At 51.6% G+C, this 25,290-nt stretch overlaps 8 protein-coding genes across 8 annotated transcripts, besides 5 other annotated features; 4 read left to right on the top strand and 4 right to left on the bottom strand.

Moving 5' to 3' along the window:
* Positions 1-79: 79 nt before the first annotated feature.
* Positions 80-1,956, bottom strand: EKO05_0001479 (uncharacterized protein; the record flags this gene model as incomplete). Its single annotated transcript, XM_038937635.1, has 2 exons — positions 80-1,283; positions 1,337-1,956. The coding sequence occupies 2 exons, from the start codon at positions 1,954-1,956 to the stop codon at positions 80-82; spliced, it is 1,824 nt and encodes a 607-aa protein (XP_038802235.1).
* Positions 1,957-3,259: 1,303 nt separating this feature from the next.
* EKO05_0001480 (uncharacterized protein) lies at positions 3,260-4,232 on the bottom strand (the record flags this gene model as incomplete). Its single annotated transcript, XM_038937186.1, has 3 exons — positions 3,260-3,489; positions 3,538-3,923; positions 4,153-4,232. 3 exons carry the CDS (start codon positions 4,230-4,232, stop codon positions 3,260-3,262), a joined length of 696 nt encoding a protein of 231 aa, XP_038802236.1.
* Positions 3,639-3,704: a tandem repeat.
* A 470-nt stretch (positions 4,233-4,702) lies between the features above and the next one.
* EKO05_0001481 (Non-chaperonin molecular chaperone ATPase) lies at positions 4,703-7,060 on the top strand (the record flags this gene model as incomplete). Its single annotated transcript, XM_038944984.1, has 1 exon — positions 4,703-7,060. One exon carries the CDS (start codon positions 4,703-4,705, stop codon positions 7,058-7,060), a length of 2,358 nt encoding a protein of 785 aa, XP_038802237.1.
* A 501-nt stretch (positions 7,061-7,561) lies between these two features.
* On the top strand, positions 7,562-10,145 carry EKO05_0001482 (uncharacterized protein; the record flags this gene model as incomplete). The annotated part of the gene is made up of 8 exons (XM_059635681.1): positions 7,562-7,679; positions 7,731-8,074; positions 8,122-8,649; positions 8,703-8,780; positions 8,826-9,169; positions 9,222-9,395; positions 9,443-9,532; positions 9,584-10,145. 8 exons carry the CDS (start codon positions 7,562-7,564, stop codon positions 10,143-10,145), a joined length of 2,238 nt encoding a protein of 745 aa, XP_059491664.1.
* Positions 10,146-14,046: 3,901 nt separating this feature from the next.
* EKO05_0001483 (uncharacterized protein) lies at positions 14,047-15,515 on the top strand (the record flags this gene model as incomplete). Its single annotated transcript, XM_038937512.1, has 2 exons — positions 14,047-14,291; positions 14,351-15,515. 2 exons carry the CDS (start codon positions 14,047-14,049, stop codon positions 15,513-15,515), a joined length of 1,410 nt encoding a protein of 469 aa, XP_038802239.1.
* A 3,133-nt stretch (positions 15,516-18,648) lies between these two features.
* Positions 18,649-18,672: a tandem repeat.
* An 88-nt stretch (positions 18,673-18,760) lies between these two features.
* On the bottom strand, positions 18,761-19,381 carry EKO05_0001484 (uncharacterized protein; the record flags this gene model as incomplete). Its single annotated transcript, XM_038944985.2, has 1 exon — positions 18,761-19,381. The coding sequence occupies one exon, from the start codon at positions 19,379-19,381 to the stop codon at positions 18,761-18,763; it is 621 nt and encodes a 206-aa protein (XP_038802240.2).
* Positions 19,382-19,635: 254 nt separating this feature from the next.
* Positions 19,636-19,776: a dispersed repeat.
* Positions 19,777-21,546: 1,770 nt separating this feature from the next.
* Positions 21,547-23,336, top strand: EKO05_0001485 (uncharacterized protein; the record flags this gene model as incomplete). Its single annotated transcript, XM_038937623.1, has 4 exons — positions 21,547-22,002; positions 22,053-22,155; positions 22,205-22,832; positions 22,901-23,336. 4 exons carry the CDS (start codon positions 21,547-21,549, stop codon positions 23,334-23,336), a joined length of 1,623 nt encoding a protein of 540 aa, XP_038802241.1.
* Positions 23,337-23,376: 40 nt separating this feature from the next.
* Positions 23,377-23,624: a dispersed repeat.
* Positions 23,481-23,536: a mobile genetic element.
* Positions 23,625-23,913: 289 nt separating the features above from the next.
* EKO05_0001486 (uncharacterized protein) lies at positions 23,914-24,906 on the bottom strand (the record flags this gene model as incomplete). Its single annotated transcript, XM_038944986.1, has 1 exon — positions 23,914-24,906. The coding sequence occupies one exon, from the start codon at positions 24,904-24,906 to the stop codon at positions 23,914-23,916; it is 993 nt and encodes a 330-aa protein (XP_038802242.1).
* Between the last annotated feature and the right edge of the window lie 384 nt (positions 24,907-25,290).

Raw genomic sequence — 25,290 nt, forward strand, 5'->3', positions numbered from 1 at the left:
CTGTAAGAACAAGATGGAAGAGCTGTCACGTGTAGACTTCCTGCAACGCGAAAAATGAACACACATTTGCTCCCTGTTCTTACCCCTGTGATGACTCCTCAGCTCCTGCAGCTGCTGGTTTGGGGAACGTAGGTGCATAAGCACTCTTCTGCCTGATCTTCGCACCTCTCAGATAAAACCACACTGGGACAGGAACCAGCACCGCAGCCAGAATGCCAAGCAGAGTGGATGCCCACTGGATACCCATACCCTCGAACATCTGTCTAGCGAAAAGGGGAAACGCAGCTCCGCACAAACTACGCAGGAATGTGTTGGCGGCGATGGCAGAGGCAGCGAACATCAGATATGCATCGACGAGGTAGTTGAGCGACTGGAGGAAAATGGCGAGGAGACCGAAACCTGTCAGTAACCCGCTCACTGCAGGTACCGCCCAGTGAACGTTGGGATTATAGCCTGACCACCCAAACCAGAACAAGCCAGCGGAGAAGCACGCCCCTCCAACGATAACCTCCGGAAGACGCCATTCAGGGATCGGGACGTTGTTGTTGGCAGCGAGCTTCCTCTGGTATCCAGGCTGGCGCAAGAAGATCAACGTTCCAGCGAGCAGCTGTCCAGTGATCATGCCGAAGAACGGGAGGCCTCCGACACCAAGGTTCATGCCGTGGACGCCTTGGAACACCAACGGATAGGCCGTAAGGAAGAGGTAGAGTAGCCCGTAGATGAAAGCCATGTAGATGCTCAGTAGCAGGACGATACGCTCGGTAACCAGCATCTTGAGCGGCCTCGAAAAGTTCTTCTCAACAAGTTCCATTAAGTCGATCTCGATTTCTTCTTGCTTGGCATGTATACCCCAGTTCTTAGTCCGGCGGCGGAGTTCCGATGCTTTGGCAACGAGAATCTGTGGTGGGTACGACTCAGAGAGAAAAAGAAGGTTGCAGGCGAAGCAAAAAAAGCCCATGAAGGATACAATATATTCCGTCCAGCGGTAACCAAGGTCAGACATGACGATGAAGCCTCCAATAAACGGAGCCATCAACGGCCCTGTGAATACCGACACTGAGAAGATGGTGATGGCCATGCCACGAGTGCGGTTGTCGAACATGTCCGAGAAGACAGCGGCGACACAGGTCAGTGGACAGGCTCCGAAGAAACCACTGAAGAAACGACAGATCAGCAGTGTCTGTAGATCTTTGGAAACCGCGACTGAGATGTTGAAGATGGAGAAACCAAAGGACGCAATAACGAGCGGTAATCGTCGACCTTTCAGCTCCGAGAATGGCGCCCTACGTAATTTTTAGCATGGGATCGACCCATTGAACACCGTGGAGCCACTCACCAAAAAATAGGACCAGTTGCAAATCCAAGAACGTACAACGAAGTCGCCAATGTTGCAACAACAGATCCAACATCGTAGATCTGCGCAATGGCTCCGGTGGCCGACGAAATGATACTCGAACCGAAAGCCGCCGTAAGTGTAGTGAAGCCAAGCATAGCGGCAGTTACAAGTTTCTTCTTGATCGGCCAATTCTGAGCATGTAGTGGATCGTCATGCCCATCGAATTCCACGACGTAAGCCTCGCGGTCCGGAAGCGGTGGTGGATACGCCTTGCCGGCTCCAAAGGCTGGCAGGGGTTTCCTGCTCGCTCTACTGCGTAGGCTGGCGCCTACAGTTCCTGAGTGCTGGCTTCGCTGCGTGTGAATTCGACTCAGAGCTGTCTCATGGCGCTCGAGCTCACCGCCAGTGTCGCGTTGCGTAGATACCCGAGACATGGCGGCATCACGCTCGATGTCTGAGGCTTCCGAGGACGATGTAGAGGCACTTGATACCGTCGATGTTCGCGCAATTGACTCATGTCTTCCTTCTTTCTCTGCATTTCCCGCTACAGGTCCAAATCGGTCTGGACTGGCGTCTCTCTCTGCTCTCTCGATAAGGTTGTCGATGTTAGACTCGACCATGTCGTTGGTGTGGTGCGTCGGTACTGGCGAGCTGAAGTGGTTGAAGAACGAACGATGGTCAAGATCCTAGTGCGCAAGAACGCAAGCAGTGATGCAACCTTTTGACAGCCCCCTTCAGTCCGGTTAACTCCAGAGCTAGCGGGTACCCGCGCTTCTTTCCGGGCACCGGGCGATTACGATGGTGGGTCTACTATAGCTTCCAGGGGCTTCGACACTATAAATTTATATTATTCGGAGAGGGAAACCAGAGCAACGATCGGTTCTCACGAACATGATAAGAATGGAATCTCCTGCCTCAGATACTTGAGCGCATCGTGAGGTCATAAGAGTGAATGCACCTACAGTGACGTGAAGCAGAGTAAGGTCTTTGGCAAGGACCAAGCTCACCTACTCGCGAAACGCATGGACTAGCGTTAATGGCTAAGCGGCAAGCTGGTTCCGCGGAACGCAATGAATACGGAGGGAGCCGAGAACTGCAGGCTCCACTAACACTGGGTTGATCAGCAATCTTGTTTTCTCTTGGATTCCTGAAGGCACACAGAGGTTCTCTGGTCGAAGCGTTGTGAGCCTATGACTACATAGTAGACTAAGTTTTTTTAAACTGCTTCAAAGTCTAGCTACATTACCGATGAGGACCTCCAGGCATGATTGTAGGAACAAGAACCAGGAAAGAGAGGACGTCGATGACCATCAGGGTCGATGCGCAACGACCAGCACTGGCGCCCGAACGGCGTCCTGTCAAACCCACTTCAACGGCATGCTGTTTCAGAACACCAAATTACTGTGGTCCTCTCTGTACTGAACATTGCTTCACAACTAGTTCCTGGTTCACTATAGTATGGTCATTTGCTCGATACTGCAACCTTGGTGCTATAGCGGTTTGCAGATTCTAATTGGAGTCGTTGTCTAACAGCATTCGCCAAGGCCCTCGTACGAGCATCTACGCCGCACTACACGTTCGTCTACTAGACTCAGGCTTAGGCGCAGAAGTTTGCCACTCAGTAGTCTGTGATCATGCCTGGAGACAACATTCAGTTCTAAGAGCATACATGCTACAGGGCGATGAGCGAAGCACAGCGTTCTCAGCAGAACAGGGATTGCTGATAGTGCAGCACGTAAGCACGAAGGCTCATGTATTTCACAATGCAGTAGTAGCCTGTGTTGGTGGGTGTCTGCAGAGCAGAAAAGACTGGCATGTCTGCCAAGTCGTGATTTGTTTTGTCGTCTAGCGGTGCTCATTAAGACGTCAATCCGTAACCGGGCCCAACCTTCCCATCATAAACATCATAATAAAGGCTTTCTTCTACAACTTCTGCATAGCAACGACGTCGGTGGACTGGACGTGGTCCTCGAATTCCTCAATCTGCTGCTGGAGCTCGTCGAGAGAGACCTTGTCGTCCTCAACGACCAAGTTGATCTGGAGCTTCTTGATACCGAAACCAACAGCGACCAGCGTGGAGGCACCCCAGACAAGACCTTCCTTCTCGATGGAGAGGACGTTGGCCTTGAGCTCGTCCATGTTTGTCTCATCGTCTACGCGTTGTTAGTGGCTGGTCATACTGCAATGGAACAGCAACTTACCCCAGGGCTTGACGTCGAGGGTGACGATGGACTTGGCAGCAGGCTTTACCTTGCCGGCCTTCTTCTTGTTGTACTCGGCAAGACGCTCAGCCTTGATGCGCTCGGCCTCCTCGTCGACCTCGTCGTCATCGGAGCCGAACAGGTCGACCTCGTCGTCGTCATCCTCGGCCTCCTTCTCGGGTGCCTTGGCGGGGTTGAGGGTGAGCTCGCTGGACTCGGGGCCGTAGGCGGTAGCCTCCTTGGTAGGGTCACCGGGGAGGGTCTCGAACTCGCCCTCGAAGGTGAGCAAGTGGTTGTACCACCTCCAAGCGTAAGGGAACTTCTCGGGGGCAGGGATCTGCTTGATCTGCTGGAAGACCTTGACGTCGGCCTGCGACGGGGTGTAGCTGTGGATTGTCAGACAATGACTCTGCAGGGAACATTGGACAGAAGCAGGAACAACGAGGGATAGATCAGAGTTGCGACAAGCGCTGTGGTTTTGTATTCAGATAGCGGGGTCTTAAGCCGCCTCATTAACACGGACCAAATGTTCTCATCACGAAAGGAAGGGGGTTTGTGGTGGTGCAGCAAAAACACAACACAGAGGGGGGAGCCCATGGTGGGGTAGCAACTTACCCAACGATGTAGCTGCGGGTCTTGACCCAGTTGTTCAGGAGGGTGAGACCTGCGTCGGAAACGAAATCGGTGAAGCCCATGGTTGCGGTTGGTGCGAAGCTGTGGGAGAGAAGATATGCAGTCGCGTTGAATGTGGTGGGAAGAAGGGGGCAGCACTGGGTTTTGTGAAATGAAAACTTACTGCGCTCGGAAAACCCACCAACAAGGGGCTAGCGTTTTGCCAAGGATGGACTAAATGCACGTGCTTTCGTTCACGCGTCGGGCGCATTCGAGTCAACTGTCGAGTCAACCTTGGAGTCACCTTCTAGACCTGACGCTCTCTGCATTGTTCTCGATTGCCCTGGTCAACCTGCGATTGCTGCTGTCCGTGTTGTGCTCCAGGGCCCGCCGAGAAGCGTCGCGCGACGTCGTAGAAATTCATCGAACCACCGCGGAGCTTCGAGCTCCAGCTGTGGCCGCGCGCCAGCTATTCAGAATATAATCATGCTTTTTCGCTCCATCTGATCTCCCTCGATTTTGCACACATTCAAGTTCATCATTGCGCACCACCATGCTAACAAGCAGAGCGCGTGCCGCCGCGAGGCGCATCACTGCCAGCCCTCGACCGCTGCCCATCCGCCCTTCGCCACTATGCCGTCCCCCCACGACGCGGTTGAGCCAGTCATCCAACCTGCTACGACCAGTCGCAATAGTCAGAGGTTATGCAAGTGGTCGACCGCACCCGCCAGGCGGGACACATCGTATGGACCTGGGCGGTGAGCCAGAGAAGGCTGCACTTGAAGAGTTCGGTGTCGACTTGACCGAACGAGCTCGCAACGGAAAGCTCGATCCAGTCATTGGCCGAGATGGCGAAATACAACGGACGATACAGATTCTCTCGAGACGGACCAAGAACAATCCCGTCGTGATAGGACAAGCTGGTACGGGTAAGACAGCCATCATGGAAGGGCTGGCTCAGCGCATCGTCAAGGGCGATGTGCCTGAGTCGATCAAAGACAAGCGTGTGATAAGTCTCGATCTCGGTTCCCTCATAGCTGGCGCAAAATTCCGAGGCGACTTCGAAGAGAGGCTGAAGAGGGTGTTGAAGGAAGTGGAAGAAGCGCAGAAGGGGGTTATCTTGTTCGTCGACGAGCTCCATACACTACTTGGCTTGGGCAAGGCCGAGGGTAGCATCGATGCCAGTAACCTGCTGAAGCCAGCCTTGTCTCGTGGCGAGCTTCAGCTGTGCGGCGCGACAACTCTGAACGAGTATCGATTGATCGAGAAGGACGCTGCCCTCGCGCGACGCTTCCAACCAATTCTAGTCGGTGAACCTACAGTGCAAGATACCATCTCCATCCTGCGTGGCATCAAGGAGCGGTACGAAGTCCATCACGGTGTAAGGATTACGGATCCGGCCCTGGTAGCCGCTGCAACCTACAGCAACCGATACATTACGGACCGCTTCTTGCCTGACAAGGCCATCGACTTGGTGGATGAAGCTGCAAGTGCTCTTCGTCTCCAGCAAGAGAGCAAGCCGGATGCCATCCAGGAACTCGACCGCCAGATTATGACGATTCAGATCGAGTTAGAATCGCTGCGCAAGGAAACGGACATAACCAGCAAGGAAAGACGTGAGCGCTTGGAAGAGACGCTGAAGCAGAAGCAAGCCGACGTGAAGCTGCTTACGGAGAAGTGGGAGAAGGAACGTGCCGAGCTCGACGCAATCAAGAACGCGCAGGAAAACCTTGAGAAGGCCAAGGTTGAACTTGAGCAAGCTCGACGTGAGGGCAACTTTGCCAAAGCTGGACAACTACAGTACAGCACCATACCTGAGTTGGAGCAAAAGCTGCCCAAGGACGATGAGATGGCCGCGGGCGGCCGTCCAGATTCACTGCTCCACGATTCTGTCACTGCTGAAGATATCGCTTCGGTTGTCTCGCGTTCTACCGGTATCCCGTTGTCTAAACTCAACGCTGGCGATATGGAGAAGCTCGTCCACATGGAAGATACGCTACGCCAGTACGTCAAAGGGCAAGACGAGGCTCTCACAGCTGTGGCCAATGCCATTCGCATGCAGAGGGCAGGTCTGTCAGGAGAGAATAGGCCAATTGCGTCTTTCATGATGTTGGGACCCACCGGTGTGGGCAAGACTGAGGTTTGCAAGAGATTGGCGGAGTACCTTTTTAGCACACCTCAAGCTGTACTTCGCTTTGACATGAGCGAATTCAGCGAAAAACACACTGTGTCACGGCTGATCGGCAGCCCATCTGGATACGTTGGTTACGAAGATGCCGGTCAGTTAACAGAGGCGGTACGACGCAAGCCCTACGCTGTGCTTTTATTCGACGAGTTTGAGAAAGCACATAAGGATATCTCGACGCTACTCCTCCAGGTACTCGACGAAGGCTTCTTGACTGACGCACAAGGCCACAAGATTGACTTCCGGAACACCATCATCGTCATGACATCCAACCTTGGCGCCGACATCATTGTCGGAGACAATGTCGTAGACTCGACTGGCAAAGAGTCAAGTGAGATTTCGCCCGAGGTTCGCGAGGCGGTCATGGCAGTAACTCAATCCCACTACGCCCCAGAGTTCATCAATCGCCTTGACGAGTTCATCATTTTCCGACAATTGTCTCGTGAGGCACTGCGTGACATAGTGGACATCAGGCTGAAGGAGCTCCAACAACGATTGGACGATCGTAGGATCGTACTCGATTGCTCGGACGAAGTCAAGCAATGGCTCTGCGACCGAGGATACGACCCAAGGTTTGGCGCACGCCCGCTGAACAGGCTCATCGCCAGGGAAATTGGCAACGGTCTAGCAGACAAGATCATTAGAGGAGAGATCAGAAGCGGCAATGTGGCCAAAGTTAGCATCCATGAGGACGGATCTGGACTCAATGTGGCTGCAGAATCCTGACTCTGAGGAGATTTTACGACGAAACGACTGTAACATAATGTCTACTGTGTATTCCTTCTTGTACAACATGTAACGTCATCACATCTAGCAGGTAGACTCAATCTGTCAAAGAAACCAATGCATGGTTCTATTTCTTTCATATTTGCCCTCCACTTAGTTGAGATCTGGCGACAGGAACGCGCCGTGCGCGCTCAGTCGTGACTTCCTCTTTTGAACTTCCCGCTAGATATTTGCCTCACCTCAACTTCCAGACTCAGTACATACTACGCGTCCATTGACTCTTCTTCGATCAATACGGGCTACAGCATGCCGCTCAAGAAATCGCTTCGGCATCGCTCTATGGCGCGCTCAACATCCGTCATAAGCACAGGTACTTCGAGAGCCCGTCGGCAGACTCAAAGAGTACCAGTGGTACAAAGCAGTCCAAGGATTGCCCCTTCGGAAGCCCAGCATGATAATCTGCACAATGACGGCAACGACGATACGCTCAGTGAGGTAATCATGGCGGTCGACTTGACACCCCGTGGTACAGTAGGATGTTGTTACTATGTCGCAAGAGATGAGAAGCTGTGTTTCATGGAAGACATGCAGATCGGCGGCGCCGACATCGTCGATACTTGTAACTGCATTCTCTTCCAAATCGCGCAATTCCTGTGTTGACGTGTTGCAGTGAAGACATTCATCGATCCCACAGTCATTCTGGTCTCAACAAAGATTGATGATGTTGTCATCGATCATTTTGATCCTGAAGCCAGGAGCGGTGAGCCGGTCAGTAGCGACAACGATCAGTTCCGTCTGGCTTTTCTGCTCGATATTCGCCCTCCAAGCGAATTCTCTTACGACGGGGCGAGAAGTAAACTTATGACCTTGAGGTTGGGCGAAGATGACGGCACACGAGTGAGCTTTAACGTGCCAGGTGATCAGCTGGGTGGCTATGAGGATGGGGGCTTGTCCGGGCAGCAGGGCCAATTACTTCGACTTGCAGGCTGGATCGATATGGAAAGTCGCATAACGGTAGGCGGGTCAAGTCATTGTTGTCTCAGATCTGATTCAAAGCCTAGGTCGGATGTGCGGGTGCGCTTCTTACCTTCCTTCAGCGACGACGTGCTGCTGCGTATTTGCCTGGCGATGATGCCGCGTATACGATGTTTCGCATCAGTACGCTCGAAATGTTCAGCCTTCGAGAGACCATGTTCATCAACGCAGACACGCTCCATTCGCTCGGCATTGTCGATGCAGAAGCACATCCACATTCACACAACAGGGGCCCAAACACCAACTCTGGATCGAAAGAAGGTCTTTCTGTGTACGGATTATTTCACCATCTTGCACGAACACCACAAGGAAAATTCCTACTCCGTCAGTACTTTCTACGTCCGAGCCTCAACATCAACGTCATCAACGAGAGACTAGACGCTGTGGGCACCCTCTCTCGCTCAGAAAACACATTAGCATTTGACACTCTGGTACAAAATATGCAGAGTGTCAGAAACATGCGCACAATGATGATCAACTTAAGGAAGGGCATAGGCGGTTCCGTGCCAGGAAGAAGCGGTCTATCGAGAAGCGTATGGGCCTCTCTCAGAGGGGTAATAACTGTGTAATCTCCTTTAACTACGTCGTACTGATGTTGACGGTACAGTTCGCATTCCATGCTCTCAAGATCAAAGATGCGCTAAATGACGTCCTTGGTGGTGACAACCTAACCATCAAAACTAAGGTTGGTGGTTCCATGATTCCTCCAAACTAAAACTGAAACGGGCAGATTTTCGAAAAATTCGAAAGCTACCATCTTGCTCAAGTTGGCCGAAAGATCAGTGAGACTATAGATTTCGACAAGTCAGCCGAAGAACGAAGAACAGTGATCTTGCCGGGTATTGACGAAGAGCTGGACCACATGAAGCGAACACTTGATGGACTCGAAGACATTCTCAACCAGGTCGCTGGCAAACTTTCCGAAAGAATGCCTCCAGATTTGCGAACGTCCCTCAATGTCATCTACTTCCCCCAAATTGGCTTCCTTGCTGTCGTGCCGATGGACCCTGCTACAGGAGCCGCCATGTATGAGGGAGGCTTTGACAATCCGTGGGAGATAATGTTTTCCGCTGGGTCCGCGAACTACTTTCAGGATCATGAGAAATTTTACTGACTGAAAACTTAGGTGTCACGTCTACTTTAAGACTGCTGAGGTAAGGGAAATGGATGATCACTTCGGAGATGTGTACGGTATCGTATCAGACCGTGAAATCGAGATCAGCCACGAACTTGCGCAATTTGTACTGCAGTACGAGGGTCTATTCACTTCTTGCTCAGATCTATGTGGCGAGCTTGATAGGTATGTTACACATCCACACCATGTAACTTGGGCTAACAAGCCTTCAGTCTATTGGCTCTTGCGCAAGGTGCAACGACCTACAACCTTGTACGGCCACACATGACTCTCGAAAATATCATTCAAATAAAGAATGGCCGGTGAGCACAGCTGATCGATAGTTACGCTCTGCATGCTAAACATCAGCACAGTCACATAATCCAAGAACGAACAGCCCCGTCCTTCGTCCCAAATGACACCTCTATTGTTGGTGGACCTGGAGATAAAGGATTAGATGCTGGCCAGCAATACGGCTCTTCCAGCGATCTGCAGGGTAACTCCATGACCTACGAAGGAGGGGCCAGCATGCTCGTCTTGACCGGGCCAAACTACTCCGGGAAGAGCGTTTACTTGAAGCAAGTCGCACTGATCATCTTCATGGCACACGTTGGATGCTTTGTGCCCGCGGAACGCGCAAGGATCGGGCTGACCGACAAAATCTTATCCCGCGTCACCACCCGCGAAACTGTCTCTCGCGCCCAAAGCGCTTTCATGATCGACCTGCAACAGATCTCACTTGCACTCAATCTGGCAACTCGTAGAAGTCTGCTTATTATAGACGAATTTGGAAAGGGAACGGACGCCAGCGATGGAGCGGGACTGGCTTGTGCAGTTATGGAATATCTACTCAGCCTGGGAGATGAGAGACCAAAGGTTATTGGAGCAACTCACTTCCACGGTAAGCCCAGCAACCTCCATGAGGTCGCTTTCTGAGACGTGACAGAGATCTTTGAGACAGGCCTGCTGAGGCCGAGGCCTACTCTTGCCTTTGGGCACCTCGAGGTGAAGGTCGACACTGAGGAGTCGCAAGTCGATGACCAGATAACGTATCTGTATAAGTATGATGGCCAGTGTCCCAGTTTTGCGCTTAAAACCTGACGGTGTCCAGTTTCCGTGAAGGCCGGAGCACCTCAAGCTTTGGTACATGGTAAGATCCTCAGCACTTGCCAGAATTTCTTACTGATTTGTGCTAGTTGTGCTGCTATGAATGGAGTACCACGCGAGGTCGTGCAGCGCGCAGAAGACTTGATTCTACTAGCTCTGAAAGGCGAAGACCTTGTAGCGGCATGCTGCCGTATGCCGGAAGATGAAGCTGCAGAGCTTCAGGAAGCTGTGAGTGCATCACAATCCACTCGGAACCTCTTCTGATCTTTTCGAGGAGCAAATCGCAAGACACTTCCTCGGGGCCGATGTTCAGAAGGCTCCAAAGAAAATTCTTGCGGACATCCTGAGTGTTTCAGCAACGACGAACTCACGCTCATAGGGTCGGGTCTTGCGTGTTCGTGATTTTAATTGGCGGACTTATCTGCTGTGAAGCATGCAAATGTCGCAAGCTGCAGATGTCAGCAATCCATCATTGGCTCTGTAGAGTCTAATTCCAACACGTTTCAGGATTTCGACTTAGATTGAACCACAGCGTCGCCAGCGTTTTGCGAATAACGTAACGCTGATGCTCAGTCAGACACGTCTCGTATTGCGCATACACTCTACATTCTGAGTCCTCCTCCTCTTTCTTATGCTGTCTAGGTACCTTCGCCCTTCTAGCATTTACTTGATACAGCTCTTCGAGAATGTTCAATAACGTATGCGCCAGTCTGAGCTCGTCCAAACCGCTCTTGGCTGCTTGGTGAGTGTGGGTGTTGTGGCACAGCAGAACGCTACGTATCTCGATGGTCATCTCTTGGTCTCTCAAGTTTCCATCTCCATCTCTGATCAAAGATCTTTAGAAATAGCTATGGCTGTCGAAAACACGTTCGTGGCGGTCGTACCCTAAGCGCTGGGGATGTGTGGCTGCATGTTGTTGACAAAGGGGCACCCTGTGTGCTTGAGAGCCTTGCTGATATATGTCCTCAGACTCCTGTCATCCACAGAGATCTTCTCCAAGATCACTATCTTCCATGCAGTTACCTTCAGTCGGCGCTACGTTCATCACCGATCACCCTAACCAGGGTTTCTCCAAGTTACTCTCTACAGCATAATCGCCGAGTCGCAATCCGCGTCAAGAACATACCATCCTACCAAGGAGTGCAAGCTGGATGAACGAGGCTCCACACGCAAGGAAAATCTGTAGAAGGTCAATGATTGGGCAAGAGTCTAGCATATCGATGCGGAGAACGCGAGTGGGTGCAAGGTAGCCCGGTCGAGCATTCTGGACAGCAGTGGCTCCTGTTCCAATGCTGTAACACGCGAATACGTTTCAGCCTCCTACTGTCTAGTGGCAGCCACAGGGCAAGGTTGTGTTCGGAGTTTTAAGCCCATGTCGGTGAATCTATGATTTCGCTGATCCAACACCAGAAAGCCCGAGACAGAGAACCATCTAAACCTGGATCCATTCCACTGTTGGGGGTTTGTTTCATGTTACGAAAAAGACTACTTGAAGGGAAAAGCCGAATTTACTTGCCTAGGGCACAGTGGGTTCCAGACTCAAGTCAGAGAGTCGAATATGGAAGATCTTACTTGACACACATTTGGAAGCCGGCCATGCTTATCCTAGAGAGTTTTGTGGCCCCCATTGCTCTTCTAGGAACCAACAAGGCCTATCGTTCGATCAAGACATATAGCCCATGAGGGTTAGCATCTCTGTAGATCTCGGTCACCGAAATTGCGGATCAACAGCAACTGTTGACAAATTATGAGGGACGGCATATCAGGCACCCGTTGGATTGTTCGAGCGACTGGTCTGCTTTCTTCTCGCCACAACGACATGTCAAAGATCTGAATATGGCTGCCCTATGAAGAGCTCGTTCTGCGCGCTATGCTGACGACGATACGCCTAGGCTGATTTGAATGTAGAAACAGTCATCAGTGGAGCGTGCAGTTGTGTTTGGCATGTTTGCAGAACGGTATGAGTAACAGCATTCGTGGAAAGTCGAAATGTCGTGAGCTACTGTACGCTACCACGCTGAGGGGCTGGGCCGGACACCAGCACGAACCGAGGTAGGAGAACTAGAGATCGCGCAAAGTACAGGTGGACAACATCGTCGACAGACGAGCACACGAGCAATTCAAACTTCGCAGGGAGATTGATACATAGATCTTGTCGACGGTACAGCTTTGCGGCAACCAGCACGATACGTCGATACCTGTACGGAACAGAGACGACGGCGCGCGCCGTACCGGTACGTACCTGAGGAAATCCGCCCCACCAGTGTCAGGAAGGAACTCATGATTTACAACATTCGACCAAGTCTGTGGCTAGCGTTATATGTGGACTTTGAAGTTCGGGTCTACAACATGCCTCATGCTTGGTGATGCTATTTCAGGGTTTGTCGCCAGGCACATGCCGCCGCAGGTTGGGGAGCGAGGCTGAGCAAAGTCCCACACATACCCTGAGGCTACGATGGTTTCTATTTCGCGACGATGGGAATTACACGAACCCCAGAGACGCATCAACATCTCAGCTTCGCCAGTGCCCTCAGCGAAGATTACAAGATTGAGTACAGGAACAGGCAGTACCCCGTGCCGTTTCGCCGACATCGCAGTCTCGACACACAACTGAGCACTGATCGGACGTCTTGCGCAAAGCTGACAGCCAGTGTAACTCCAGAGGCTTCATCAGTGTCAACGTCAATAAGATTTGACAGTAATCTCAGACCGCAGAGCAGGCGCACGCTTATCTGTCGCCGCTATGTTGTAGCACCCAGCCGAGGGGAACGTTTGCAAGCGCTGCCCTTGCATGCAGCTGGCAGACTCTAGACGCGGTTGCTGCGATTATCTGCGGCCATGATGTCGATGGCCATCTCACGAACCATTCCCGTTCAGACGGGAGAGCTAGCAAAGCACGGTTCATTTTTGTGTGGGCACATCTCCCTTCGAGCAGGTCAGCGCTAGAAGCAGTCTGCAACACAATATGGACCTTTTTCAATGATTGGATGGGAACCGCAAGTTTGCCAACAGTCAAGGGCTGACAGAATGACGGCCCAGTCACGGCCTGAATGGACGAAGACTTGTGATGGGAGTAGTTCATGTGCGACCCGAACAGGGTAACTAATGCCTTCCTCGACACCAGCGCCGAGGCACGAACGATCGAATCTCAACATGCGCAGCCTCGCCGGAAGTCACCATGACGTTGGTACATTGGTTTCACTGGTATGCCTCGCCAGATTTGGAGTGTTTCAATTTTCGAGGCTGGTAATGGCGCGAAGCCCAATGCTAGACCGTCTTCAAGAGGCAGCACTCCGGCAGCACTCCGGCAGCGAAGGGTCCCTAGACCAAGAAGACGGCAGGTGTGAATTGAAGGGGCCCACCGCCAAACCGGCCCGAGCCTGGATGTTGGCACTAGTAGGCGCGCTCAGCGTGACCTGCACAGCTCTTGGACTACACTAAGTCTGGAGTGGGTACTAATGTTACTGTAAGCTCTCAGCCCCATTTCAAGCATCCCTGTCGCGGTAGCTGCAGCACACCCTGCTCCTGGTTCACCAGGGGTCAGCTTCAACGCTTGTCCACTCTGCTCCAGCAAACACAGCCTGCACATGCACTTCAAGCGCATTCCAAGACGGTGGCTTCAGTGATCCTGGTTGACGTGCAGCAGTACTATTCTCAATACCAACCATATATAACATAACAACCTCTGGACGGTACTTCTTCACTCAAGCCAACCAAACAGCTATTCCAGATGTTCCGGACTGTTCCCCAGATTCACACTCCTCAATCTTCTCCGTCTCCTCCAACGGATAACATGCTCGCTCTGCCTCTAAACACAGCGGTGTCTACTGGCCCGAATGATCAAGCCAAGCCCAGGAAAATGAGGGCTTCTTGCGATGCTTGCTCTCGCGCGAAGGTCAAGTGCGACAAGGTCCGACCTACTTGCCAACGCTGTGGCAACATGAGCATCTGCTGCAATTACTCTCCTTCGATGAGGTACGCTCTTTTCCCATGTGACACCTTTGGGTCTCTGTAAAACTCACACGCAATTACAGGTTAGGCAAGCCGCGCAAGAACAGGAACCCTGATGGCAGCATTGCTCGCGACATCTCCAGAGCTAGCTCATGTGGCCCATTTGGGGCCAGGCCCGATATTGCTCCACGAGCTGCTTCATACACTGTGGAAAGCTCACCGGAGCCTATGACTGATCCGCTCTATCTTCGCCCTTCGACGCCAAGCTTCCATTTCCAAGACACCTTCGCAACGAATAACTTCGATGGCAATCAATCTCCTCCATACTCAGAGGCCAGCTGGTCGAACGAGGAAACAATGACGTTCCAAAATCAGGCAGAAATGATGGTCTCCCTGCCTCAGTTTGCTCCTCTCTCGCCATATCGCGGCGCTGGACACACTCGCTCCACAAGCCTGCAAAGCCAACCAGAATTTCTCGCCCCCATGGACAACGGATTGATCTCGCCACCTATGGCTAGCCCGCTTGTTTTCGGCCTGCAAGATCAGCAAAGTCTTCCCATGTTCGAGCCAGACGCTTTCTCCCTGTCCCCACCTTTGATGGCGGCGCCGCTGCCCAGTCCAGCCTTTCCTGCTCCTGTTCAGAGTCATGGTTGCACTCAATTCGCGTTCCAGGTTTTGAACAGCCTTTATTCGCCTCCGTCCTCTCAGACTTCCTTCGATGACTTCAACGGCACTGATGATGGTCTTCCTACCCTTGACGCCGTTTTGTCAGCAAACAAGGCTGCAGTCGAGAGCCTCTCAGCTCTCCTGGGCTGCCCTTGCTCGGCAAACCCGCACTTTTCTACCACGATTGCATTCTCCATTACTAAGATCCTGTCTTGGTACCAAGCCATTGCCGGCGTAGCTCAGGATATTGTCTCTCCTATCAACACTCGCATGGAGGCATTCACACACACTCCCATCCTCCTCGGGGATTTCAAGCTCGAGATCGAAGACGAAGAGACCTTCCGCACTCAGATTATCCTGGGCGAACTCCGGAAGGTTGAGAAGCTTATCGACATGTTTTCTGAGTGCTACTGCAGGGCTTCGAGCGACGGCATTGACTGCAGCGTTTATACTTCTTTGGAAGCTCTGCTCCGCACTCGCGTCCGTGACACTTTCCAGGTCACCATGCGCACAGCACCGGCCGATGTGAAGCGCCAGGTTGCCTCCCGTACGCAGAATCGAGTGCGCGTCAATACTTTGTAAAACTTCTCCTTTGTCAGATTCTGCTGCTGCATTTCAGCGCTACGATACCCTCGCTTAGCCTATTCATTTTCACTGCATTTTCCTTTTCTCGCACGATCGAGCATTATGCATGTCCGGGACGGACCCCAGGACGCTTTTGAGAATTCAATTACACATCGAAATCATCATCTCTTATCATTTTCAAATCGAACATTTCAGACCAAAAGTCCTCACATTTCGTTGTACATACTGTGACCGCATCGGGTTCGTGACAAAGTGCAATTGGTCTTGCACGATAATCAAATTCACATACTAGCTCGCCACACATCCTGAAAACTTTCGCATGATTTCTGGAAAGACTAACTTGCACGGTCTGTCAGGCACCCATCCTTGGCCGTACATGCAAAACGATGTGCGAACCCCCACATACTTGGACCCGCAACGAGCCTTCGCCGGATCCAACATCCGTCGGAATCGGCAGACCTAAGAGGCCCTCAAATACGGTGCTGGGATTATGGCTCAAGCAATGGGTCAGTGTGCAGGCGTCCCTGGTACCTGTAGCGTAGCTCGAGGTAGACTTCAAAACTTGGTTGCTGCTAATTCAGAGAGCCCAGAAACACTTCGCAGACAAGCGCTCAGAATCCGTACAATCTAGATCTTTACCTGGGGCTCGAGATCAAGTGTGCAGGAGTGCGTATAGCATGGGGCTGCGTAGTGATCGACGATCGAAAGTGTGCACGTATATCTGAAAGTCATCATTAAAAGATGCCGTCAGACGCACCCTATCTAGCCTTCATAGCACTGTCACAATATCATCCGATTGCCTTCTCCCTCAATCGGGCACCCATCTTTTCCTCCCCGCCAACTCACTCATTCGATCTCCAAGCACCGAGAGAGCCCCCAAGCACAGACCCATGCGGGTGGCTTCGCGCCACTGTCGCTACCCCTGCTACAAGCGCCAATCGTAAAATAGAATTAGCCGTGCCGCGCTGCGGCATGCCTAAGATGGATACGTCTTGGTCGGGGTGGCTGAGACTTTCAATAGGTACGTGCTTACAGTGCGCAGGGCGATGTGCAGGGGACCGTTTATGTGCGACGAGCGTGGGAATCCTGTGCGAGGTGGTGATGAGTAAGATCGATATCAGGTGGTGTGGGTGACGAAAAAGGAAGGAGAGGTCGCTTGGAGTCGTAGGGCAGTAGGATTACTGCAGGATGCAATTGATGACGAACGTGCAGCCTCTACCGAATCCGAACAGTGATATGATTGGGCCTTCAGCGTCATCTTCCCCATTCCTTCTGCAAGGCCTTCAGCCTCGCGCGCACGTGCGCGTAGGTAAACCCACCTCTGCGCCGGTCCTTCCGTCCTCTCCCCCACGCTCGTACGTGGTTTGCTCGAGCTTTAGAACGCAAAATTGTGCGTCGATTTAGACCGTGCGTCGTCTTGCAAACCAATCTCCAGATTCGACGTTTCTCTCTACTTGAGTCCAAGCCAAACTCGAAGATTGGCGCGTGCATGCTTCCCACCACTCCATGCCGCGCCCACGCCCACGCCCACGAACCTAAAGCAGCACGTGCGAACTATGACCCCTGCGTGCATCTGCACATTATGTTTTCCCTACACATCAGCAAGGTCAACCGAGCCAAGCTTTCAAGCTCATGCGAGGGCGCCCAATGTGGTAGTTAGGCTGTTAAAGATTATAGTAAGAACTCCCATTGGCCAACATATATTAAATACCAATACTATGGCAAGAACCAATACACAAGTGCAGACAGACAGTCAGGACAGAGACTAGCCAAGGTCAATGCGGTGGGTTATGCTTTACTTGGGTTGATTAAATGGTAATTGCCGATTCAGAGGAGGAAGTAACCAATGAGGGTCGGTGGGAACCGCCGGTGAGCGCAAGAAGGCACTGCCTCGCCGCAAAAAGACACGCTTTGGACGGCTGAGATGTCCCTGGCTTCGCCGTATGCAGTCTATTTTGCTTGATAGTAGAAGACGCTAATGTCCAGATTGAGGCAAGATAATGGTGCCAAATATAGGGTCCTCAGACTCGAAAAAGAAGACCTGTCGGACTGGCCAGCGGCTACCGCTCAGCCTTGTGGAGTGTGCAAAGGGATGGCTTGTTGTGATGTATGATGAAGACACAGTCGTGTAGCTGAGCGTTCACCATGTAGCCGCCTCGTTATCTTTCTCTGGTTGAATAGATCTTGCCAAAAGTGCAGCGCCTCGAGTTCCATCATTGCGTATACCTAGTGTACTCAGGTCGTACACGAGGGAAAACTCCGGTTCATGCGTGGCCAGGTCGGCTCCATATGATCCCAATATAACAGCTGCTCAGGCTTGTAATGGCTCGACCCAAAAGAGGTAGGAGCTCCGATGCATTTCTCAGGAACTACGACTAGAGGTACCCTTGCACAGGGATACATTCTTTTCAAACCGGAACATTGCTTGTGCAGCTGTTGTCTTCGAACCAGTGCTACTAGAATGAAACTGAGCTCGTATGGCGTCATTGTGTATGGATGTCTTGAGGGTGTCCAAAACCATGTCGTTTGGTTAGGCTTGGGGAACAAACCTTCTTGTTCTTAGATCTGAAACTCTACAATCGAACTCAGCACTTTCTCCGCCATATATTGCTTCCTTAACTGAGCAGCACTACCTTTGCACGTTTCTTGTATGTCGGACAATCAACATGGCAGGTGACCAACGGAAGGGAATAACTTAATTGGGGAGATAATGGAGCGCGGAGATACTCAGAAAAGAACGTGCAAGCTCTAGCCGTAGTGTCTATGTAATTAGAATTTCTCTACTGGCAGCTCCGAGCAAATGTAGGATATGTTTCCCAGTTGGCAATGGTAGTCTGATTTGAGCCACGACTGGCGTTCGATGAACAAAGGCCTGAGATCTTGTTCTGACTGGGACACATTGTGTCGACGCGATCAGCTGCAGAGTGGGCAGTTATCCCCGGATGTATTCGCGATGATGTCGTAGCGACCAATCGTGTCGTCCTTTAGCCTTTAGCAAATGACAGTGTAGGGTCAAACTGCGGTTGAGCGCACTCTATCATGAATACTGTCAAAAAACTCTGTGTCCTACGAACGTTAGCATGGCACGAATATCTGTTTGACACAGTGCGTACCCACAAAGCCCGGTGGATGTGTGTGTGTGTGTGTGTGTGTGACAGCAAGGAGACCCCACCGGTCATGCAACCATTCAACGATGCAATCTTCCTTCGATGCGCATTGGTGTTGCACATAGGCTATGTTATTCATAGATATACGCCCTCCTCATCCTCCCCGTTCTGCGCTGCAGTGCTGTTCTGCTCTTGCGCTGCAGGAGGGGCACCTGAAGTGATTGTATTAGTTCCGTTCTGTATCGGTGCTGTACCATTCAGCCCAATATCGCCCTCCTCTTTCCTGACCTCGCCCTCGTCTCTCGGTCTCCACGGCAGTCCTCGAACTTCTTCGACTTCTTTCCTGATCAGATCCATGCGCTCGTTGAAGTTCTTCATGACCTGCCGATTCTCTAAGAGTGCCTCATAGCAATCGCGATCGTCGTGCTCACGCGCGAAGTCTTCTAGTTGTTTGTTGCTGGACTCGAGATGTATGATGTTGTTGGTAAGCTCGGCGTGCTTTGCGTAGAGTGAGGATATGGGGAGATCGGCGAGAGCAGCGGCAAACCGCGCAGGTGTGATAGGCAGTGCTTCGGCGGACATAGTAACAGCTCGGTATGTATTGGGTAGCTGCGAAGATACGGGTCGTCGTGGCAGTTGAAACTGGCGGATGTAGTAGAAAGCATGAATGACGTGGGTTCGGTGCTCTTTCGAAGCCGATGTGGGGCACCCGGTGGGGAAATTTCTGCACGCCCTACCGCATTCTTTGGTGAGCATGGCCTGTTTTAGGCTCCTTTGGGACATCACTGAGGGCCAATCGGATCGTTATGGTGACCTACCGCTCAACGACGCTCCTTCAATCACTCTCCAGCATCACAATAGTATTAATTGCAGCCAAAATAATGGCCTAAATATGATTACAAATGGTTGCAGGAGTGTTTGTGAGTACAACGGTACCCATTTCCAATTTTCTGCTGTTTAGGAGGGGTTTCGGCAGCAAGGTCATCATCCGTACTGTTAGGCTCTTAGCCTTAGACTCTTAGCCTCAGGCATGTGGATGCGTCCACCTCTGACCTAAGGGCAATAAGTACTGTTCTGGCCGCAGTCTCACTATCAAAGTGAGCATTGTTACCTTTTTGGCATGCTTGGCACGGTGGGCAGAGCCGTGGCCTTGACACGTACGAGATCGTTTGGGACAACTAATAGTAGTAGGTTGTGGCGTATCCAGATTGCCTGATTAGGTAACCCACAGCTTACAAACGTCTCCTGGCTCCCCTGAGTACTCCCTAACGGCTGGCTATTGGACGGTGTTATTAGAAGCGACGATAACGTTAATTGTGAAGTCCTATTGAGAGAGATAGGCGTAAGTGGTTCACGATTGACCTGCTGCTGGCTTAACGGAGTCCTAGGTAACAGTGGCGGCTGAGGGGTCGGCTGCCTCGGCTGAGGGGTTAAGGATTAACTAATACAAATAAGTTGCGCAGGGGTTGATAGAGGTCTCTAAACATCGTAAGGTATCGAAAATGAGCTATGAAAGGGCATATTAAGGGCCTGTCTACTTCGCACGATCTATCCGATTCTTGGATCCAATAATCGGATCAATCGGACGATTTAAGGAGTGTCTTGTAAAATCGGATGGTGGTGTCTACTTACATTATCTGATTACCGGTAGGGTTGTATTTTAGCTGCAGATGCTAGTAAATAGCGTTGTTAACCTATGTTAATGACTATATAAGGTATAGAAAATCAGACGGTTGTAAAATCGGACTGTAAAGCCAAAATCGGGTTAGAGAGGTACCTGAAATCGATTGAGTTGTCCGATTATTGTTGCACGTGACCTGGCTCATAGTCGCACGTGACCTAGGTCTGATCAGCCCCTTAGGTAGACTCTCTTACAGATAGTCTTAAAATCCTATACAGTACCATACAAATTATAGACTCGGTCGAAGTAGACACCCCTATCCGATTATTGACGTGCCCTCACGACTCCTGCTGCGACACACTAGCAGGCACCGGCAGGTGCTAACAACGCTGAAATCGACTAAAACGCACCTACCACACTCTATAGAAATCGGATAAATCGTGCGAAGTAGACAGGCCCTAATGTTGAGACTACTGATTTACTACTACAGACGCATCCTAATAAGATTCTAACATCTTAGCATATGCAGAGCCCCGCACCCCTCACCTAACTGGCTCAGAGGTTTGCCCCAAAATAGCCTAGAACAGCCCATGTTCACCAGAGAATGCGGTATCGTTCACGCATGGTCGACTTTACCTCAAAGTATTACAGTAATCGAAGCTCAGTTCGCATTCTATACAATGTAGCAGGTCTAAGTCAAGAAATATAACAGTCCCCATTACGTACTCCCGTGTCGCCCATACATGGAAATCAGAAGTCTGCGGGCTTGGTGAAGTCCCTACGAAGAAGCTCGTTTATTTCTAGTCCTGGCCCGTGCGCACCACGCCGAGCTTTTAGTGCGCACGGGCCCAAAAGCCAGGACTCAATAGTAACGAGCTTCTTCGTACAAGCTTTGTATTATCAACAATAAGATTACGCGTGTTGTACTGGAATGCGATGCCGGCGTTGCGGAGAAAGCTTAACTCATTTACCGAGGCGTCGTAAGAGCGGCCTATTGGCAGAGCCAATATTGCATGTAGTCCGGTCCTATACTAAGCATTGAACCATACGCTTAGAAGGCTTAGACTCGCCACCATCCCCCTGGGTCGACACGCAAACCACACGGCCTGTTCGACTATGCTGTAGACCTGGGCTATTTTCTAGAGTTAGAATTAGGCTTGTAAATTGTCATGAGCAAACTCGGCTCGGACATGTGATACAACCGGTGTGAGATGGAAGTATAAAGACGCAAGGCAAGCTCTTTCTAGAAGGCACAAGCAGAAATCTCCTGACGAGCCTTCATCACTACAACGTATGCACCATGCCACAACATTTCTCGATGTCGTTTCTCACGCTGTGCCTCTGCTCTCTCACTATACATCAAGCGTTCGCTGCACCAGTTGCCGCAGGCCCAACTGTGACCATTTCGGACGGCACAATTATAGGGACTGCGATTAAGCCTACCAACCAACCTTCCCTTAACGCCTCAGCAAACGCCTACCTTGGTGTACCATTTGCAAAGTCGCCCCCAGAACGATTCTCTCCACCTGAAGCAGCATCGTCATGGTCAACACCTTTACAGGCGCAGGCCATCAAGCCTGCATGCATACAGCAGTTCTCCGGTTCAGCCCAAACGCAAGCACGGATCGAAGAGTACTTCAACAACCCTAACGGACCAGCTCCAGTCGAGAGTGAAGACTGCTTGTATCTCAACGTGTATACACCGCCTGGCGTGACGCCTGACAGCAAGAAAGCTGTTATGTTCTGGCTCTTTGGTGTACGTACACAATTCCCTTAGTAGCGGCCAGACGATACTGACCATTCTAGGGTGACTTGCAATTCGGCACTGGCAGTCTCCAGTACTATGACGGCAGTTCTCTCGCCATAACTCAAGACGTTGTCGTAGTTAGCATTAATTATCGCACTAACAGTACCGACCCCATCCGACTCATTGATCGCCACCCACTAACACCTCCCAGTCTTCGGCTTCTCCAACTCCCCTGACGTCCCCTTTGGATCCCAAAACTCCGGCTACCTCGATCAGCGCCTCGCCCTTCAATGGGTTCAGCAAAACATCGCATCCTTCGGTGGCGACCCCTCACGCGTAACCATCTTTGGCGAATCCGCAGGCGGCGAGTCCGTAAAGCAGCTCCTCGCCAACCCTCCCTCACCTCGGCCGTTCTCGGCCGCCATTCTACAGAGTGAAAATGCCATTTTCACCGGTGAGGGGCTGGCGAGCTACAAGCAGGTGCTTGCTAATTTCGGATGCAACGATGTCGCGTGCTTGAGAGGGGTTGATGCAATGCAGATCAAGAGCTATATCGGGGCGAACAGTCTCAATTTCCCGCCGGTCAATGGCGACGGTACGAGCATTGACGATGTAAGGCCGAGTATTCAGGCGAAGAAGTGGGCGAATGTGCCGACGTTCTTTGGCACAAATCTCAACGAGGCACGAGCGTTCCTTGCGGTGGCGGGCTTGAACAATGGAACAGCTATTGTCAATGGCGCGTTGGCAAGTGTGGGGATTACAGATCCGAAGATCACACAGAGTGTCTTAGCCAAGTATGCGGCACAGAGTGTGGTGGATCAGTATCTTGTCGCTGATCGGTATGTCATCCCTCATCTCTCTTTCTCTAGCTCTCACTGCGAAACACGAAGCTAATAGCTCATTGCAGGATCATAACCGATTACGAATTCACTTGCTCGACCGCTACGATATCCTCATTCTTGGCTCGGAATGGCTACACAACATACCGCTACCGCTACGACGCGTCGTTCCCCAGCACGGCCCTCTTCGCCAACTCGGGTGCCTACCATACGTCTGAGATACCTGAGGTATTCGGCACATACCCGGCGTCTGACCAATTTGGCACTGCCACGACACAGCAGATTGCTCTGAGCGCTTTCATGCAGAAGACATGGGCTGGATTTGCAAAGAGCCCTGCGGGAGGCGTTGGATGGCCAAAAGTGGGGAGCGCGCTGGGCAAGGAGCTGGGACTGTTGGGGAGCAATGGGGGCAGTGGTGTTGACGTTGTGAACACCATTGTTGCAGACTATCCGTGCGCTCTGTATGCGAATATTGGAGATCCGCTGAAGTTATATTGGAAGTAGGTGTGCATTTGGAGGACTGCTCCATTGCCAAAACGCTACATACTGTGGTATCCGGCGAAAGTAGTGTAGGTGGGTCTGGCATGACCAGGGTACTATCCGAGTCACCCCTTTTTCTGTATATAATACATTGTAAACCTGTCTTGAGCATGAAGGATAGATGCCAGGCAGTTATAGATGCCCGTGGTGGGTACACAAAATACTGAGTAATCAATTCAATTCACTCAAAAAATACAGCCGAGCACCCCTGTCAAACGTCCCCACCTACACTACTTTCGCCGGATACCACAGTAGGTTCTCGTCAGTATGTAGTACTGCAACATATCGCTCACTTCGAGCTAAGTAACTTGTCATCTTCAATGCATTGAAAACTATAAGTGTACGTCTAAATGCTGTCTACACTCCAACGCCCCACAACCCCGCCATACCAATCATACCAGGCAGATACTAGTGACAAATCGACGCTACACACTGAACGAAAATTAAGAACGAAGTGCGGATCGCCTGCAATGCTGCTCCCTGCTTAGACCCTCATAGTGCCATCTCATACCCGTACAACAACCCGTTCGTAGGCAGAGACTTAGATAGCAGTGCGCTGGTGACGATGAGTGAAGTCGCGGCGAGCAATTTGGCCGTTCGAGCACTTGGTGCCAGAGGCAACAGGCTGCCAGACAACCTCGCCGTTGGAGCAGATACCGAACTGGGAGTCCCCGTTGCACATAATTGCACCGTTCTCAGAGCAGGCAGAGCCGCCACCGGTAGAACCGCCAGTGGAAGGGGCTGTAGGTGTAGCAGGAGCGGCGGTTGTCGCTGGTTCCTTAGGAGCGTCGGGAGTGGCCGGAGCAGGATCAGCAGAGCCAGAGGGAGCGGAACCACTAGTGTTACCACCCTCAGAAGCAGCACCGCCGCAGAGTTCCAAGAACGGGCCCGTACCGAGTTTGGCGACAGAATCGCCAGAGTTAGCGAAGGTGTAGTCCGATCCTTCGGTTGTCTTTGCCTTGCATGCGCCTGGTACTTCGATGTTTGCGATAGCCATGTCTGGAAGCGAATCGAAGCCGTCGCCTGTACCGCCGGAGACCTTGATGGGAGCACAGTTCATGTACATCTCGCGGTTGCCGCGCTTGTTGAACCAAGTCCAAGCCATGGTCAGCTGGCCTTCAGGGAGTGCAGCGGGGACCTTGAAGCCGAATGTGCCATGTAGACCGGAATTTGCAGAGCCAGTTGAAGGGCAGCCACCCTCAATGGAGTGGATGACCTTCCACTTAGATGCAGGTGTAGGCTCCTTGTCCTTAGTGACGGAGATCTGGCAGGATCCACCACCGTGAGTAGCTGTATGGTCCTTGGGGAACGAGACGGTGACGTCAGAACCGACGGCCCACTTGTTCATCTTGTCGATTTTGTAGGCACCACCAGAGCCGACCTGGCACGGAAAGTTCGCGCCACTCTCTAGCAATGGGTCCTTTGCAACCCCGATAAAGGGAACAGGGTTTTCAATGAACATGTGCGCGGAGGTGGCAGAGGCCATGGCTAGCACGGCAGCGAAGAGGGTAGTCTTAATCATGGAGGAAGGCATTGTTGCTGATTTGGTGGAGATTGTAATTTTGTTGAAAAGAGCGAAGTGATCGAAAGCAGTATGTCTAGCTTGTCAAAAGCGTGAATTTTGAGAAACTGAAAGTTGAAGGAGTGTGAATGTTCAGAACCAGTCTGACCGTTATTGAATGAATGTGGTTGTTGAATGCGTTGCTGAAGCTTCGATGATGTATGAGAGAAGACTACTGAGGTTGCTTAAGTAGCTTTTCGGGGTATAGAGAACTTGGAGGATGTTGTGTAGCGACGAAGAACTCCGCTGACGTTGTGCAGCGGCATGCTAGCTGGCCTATTGCGCTGGGACTCCACAATGAGACAATAGACGGACACCGTGAAGACAAGGTGAACGGCGGTATCCGTAATACATTGT

Source organism: Ascochyta rabiei, chromosome 2 (genome assembly GCF_004011695.2).
Source record: "Ascochyta rabiei chromosome 2, complete sequence".
NCBI lineage: Eukaryota > Fungi > Ascomycota > Dothideomycetes > Pleosporales > Didymellaceae > Ascochyta > Ascochyta rabiei.